This window comes from Trichechus manatus, unplaced genomic scaffold (genome assembly GCF_000243295.1).
Source record: "Trichechus manatus latirostris isolate Lorelei unplaced genomic scaffold, TriManLat1.0 scaffold00073, whole genome shotgun sequence".
Lineage (NCBI taxonomy): Eukaryota > Metazoa > Chordata > Mammalia > Sirenia > Trichechidae > Trichechus > Trichechus manatus.
Genome location: NW_004444009.1, coordinates 9389782 through 9392717, shown reverse-complemented (window position 1 = coordinate 9392717; position 2936 = coordinate 9389782). Strand labels below are relative to the sequence as shown.

General features: G+C 42.8%; 1 protein-coding gene across 2 annotated transcripts in view; it reads right to left on the bottom strand.

Moving 5' to 3' along the window:
* BCAS2 (BCAS2 pre-mRNA processing factor) overlaps window positions 1-2557 on the bottom strand; it is a 21612-nt gene extending 19055 nt beyond the window's left edge. For both annotated transcript variants that reach the window (XM_004380379.2, XM_023734899.1), the window contains exons 1-2: window positions 2439-2557; window positions 2236-2328 (exon numbers count right to left, since the gene is read on the bottom strand). In XM_004380379.2, coding sequence (XP_004380436.1) covers window positions 2236-2328; window positions 2439-2531 — 186 coding nt within the window. In that variant the 5' untranslated portion in view covers window positions 2532-2557. The remainder of the gene's footprint in view (window positions 1-2235; window positions 2329-2438) is intronic.
* Between the last annotated feature and the right edge of the window lie 379 nt (window positions 2558-2936).

The window sequence follows — 2936 nt, the reverse complement described above, 5'->3', positions numbered from 1 at the left end:
GTTCACCGTTCAGCCGGGGACTGGACAGCCCCATAAAACGAAACGAGACTAATGAGGCAGAGCAGTCCAGGGACAAGGACTAGAAGGCAGGAGGGGAGAGGAAAGCTGGTGATAGAGAACCCAAGGTTGAGACGGGATGGTGTTGACATGTTGTGGGGTTGTTAACCATTGTCATAGGGCAATATGTGTACTAACTGTTTAATGAAAAACTATTTGTATCAACCTTCATTTAAGGTACAAAAAAAAAAGAATTATCTATGTGAGATCAAACTGACAACAGCAACTCAAAAGGTTTGGTGGGAAGCCTAGGGGGCAGTAAGTTGAAGATAATGATGATGGAATAATTTGGAAAAGGATAGTGAGAATAGCAGCACAACTGGAAGAATGTAATCGATGTCACTAAATTGTACATGGAGAAACTTTTGAAATGGTGTAACTTTGGCTATGTACATTTTCACCAAAAAAAAGGTCCTCCAAGGTCGAGAAGGGAGAGCGTTGACATGTCGTGGGGTTGTTAACCAATGTCATAAAACGGTATGTGTACTGACTGTTTAATGAGAAACTATTTGTTCTGTAAACCTTCATCTAAAGTACAACAACAAAAAAAAGTTTCAGGTATCAGTCCAATAAGGAAGCATTACTGTACTTTGTACTTAATGTGAAAATAATCCACATTTGGGTAACTACAAAAGAGCCCTGGTGACACAGTGATTAAGTGCTCAGCTGCTAACCAAAAGGTTAGTGGTTCAAACCCCAGCTGCTCCACAGCTTTCTCAGATGTGGCAGTCTGCTTCCGTAAAGATTACAGCCTTGGAAATCCTATGGGGCAGTTCTACTCTGTTTGTTAGGGTCACTAGGAGTCAGAATTGATTCGACTGCAATGGGTTTTTTGGTTTGGGGTAACTACATTTAGAGAAAGTATGGGAAAATAGAATCCACCAGCTGCTCTGAGAGAGAAAGATGTGGCAATCTGCTTCTGTAAAGATTTACAGCCTTGGAAATCCTATGGGCAGTTCTCCTCTGTCCTATAGGATCGCAATGAGTTGGAATAAACTCGATGGCAGTGAGTTTGGTTTTGTTTTCTATATGAAATGACATTTCAAAGGAACATCTCTCTTCCACTTAAAATTTAACCAACATTTTTTTCATGTAACTTCAGTATCAATGTTGGTTTTTAATAACAAAATCCTTTCTAAATTAAATGGTAATAAGTAATGGGGAGGTGGAACCCCAAACATACTATGTTCTGGATGTCTAAAACAATCCAATAATTTAGAAACATTTTACATTCAGCAGATTAGACCATAATTAGTATCACGGGTTCACTCCTAAGATAAACAATTTAAAACGATATACAGGTTTTCCTTGCTATCCAAAAGTAGAGAGTTCCTACAAAACCTCTGGTAACCGAAATGGCATACAACAAAGAAACAACTGTCATTAATTTGTATCGGAAAAATTTTTGGGCATTCCCAGACCCAAAAAATAACCTACCAAATTATACCAAATAACACATAAAACCTAAAATAATACTAACATACAGTAAAAGCTGAGATGCTGAATGTAATTCCCGGGGAAGGAGGTTGGCGACGCCACTCTCGCTGCCTCTTTAACGGCTAGATGCAAAACAAACGCTGAACGCTACTTCTGCGTTTCGTAACATCGAAATCCCTCTTGGGATTTCTTTCTGTTAGTGAAAACAGGTACTCATGTAGGTCCTTCGTGAAAGCGAAGTGGCGAAAGGCAAACTTTGAAAAGCGGGATATACCTGTATAGGTAATTTGGTTTGCCCATTCCGTCATTCTCATTCATTTAGTAAATACAAAGCTCGCCCTCCAGTGGTTCTCAAGAGCCAAGGTAATTAAGTTTATTAAAAAACAACACACAAAACTAGATCACTTGTTTTAGAGTAGCAGGTTCCTTTGAGAATTTATGTATGGACCCCAGTTCAGAAAAAAATGTACACACAAATTTCTGCATTAAGCTTGGGAGTTCGCGGACCGTCCCCCCGCTCCCCCCCCCAAAAGTCCCTCTTTAAGAATCTCAGGATAAGAAGCCCGGAGAATGCTTACCTATCCAGTTGTTTTCCATAGACGGATACCTATATGACACGGTAAGTAACAGCTAAGCAAACAACAGCTGAAGCTGGAATATGAAACTCGCTTTTACTCTCAATCGAAAATAAAGATTCATGGAATTCTCTTTGATATGCCACGCTCAAGACATCCCACTTACTTCAAAAGCAGAATAATCCGGGGCTGTCAGGTAGCTCAGGTAGTTCTTCGTAGGTCGGTATCTGCGAGTTTCCTCCTCCACCAGCGCCGCAGCCTGAGAACAGTACAGGGGCCAGATTAGGGGCGGCAAATTGTTACGTGTTTTTTTCAGCACTGTAAAGTCTAGCGACCGCTGAGTCAGCTACACAGACACCCCTCACTCACCGCTTCCCGCACACCAGGCGCTTCATAACCTTGGTCAAAATAGGGCAGTGCATCCACCACAGCCTCTCCGGCTACCAAACCCGTGCCCGCCATTCCACGAACCTTCGATTCCACTGAGTTTTTTGAGTCTGCGCAAACTCGAGTGCTCGTAATTACGCCTGCGCCCACCACGGACGTAATCCACGTCGCCTGCGCATGGGCCTTAGCACATGCTCAATTGCCAGTTCTGAAGGCGCGCTCGTCCCGCCCCTTAGAATTGCTCGGCTATTTTCTTTTGGTCGGCCGTGACGTAACGTCCGGGATTCCCAACGTTAGCGGAAGGTCTCAGTTTTCTGTCTCCCTCCTGCTATTTTTTTTTCTTCCTCCGACTGGAAGCAGTTTGGTGAAGAGGCTGGTACTTTTCCTTTTATCTAAGAAACTGAAATCTGGGAGAGGAGCCCTTTAAAACTTTTTGCGGCAGCTGGCTGCAGGGTTTGGCAGGGAGAGAAACTGGTTTAC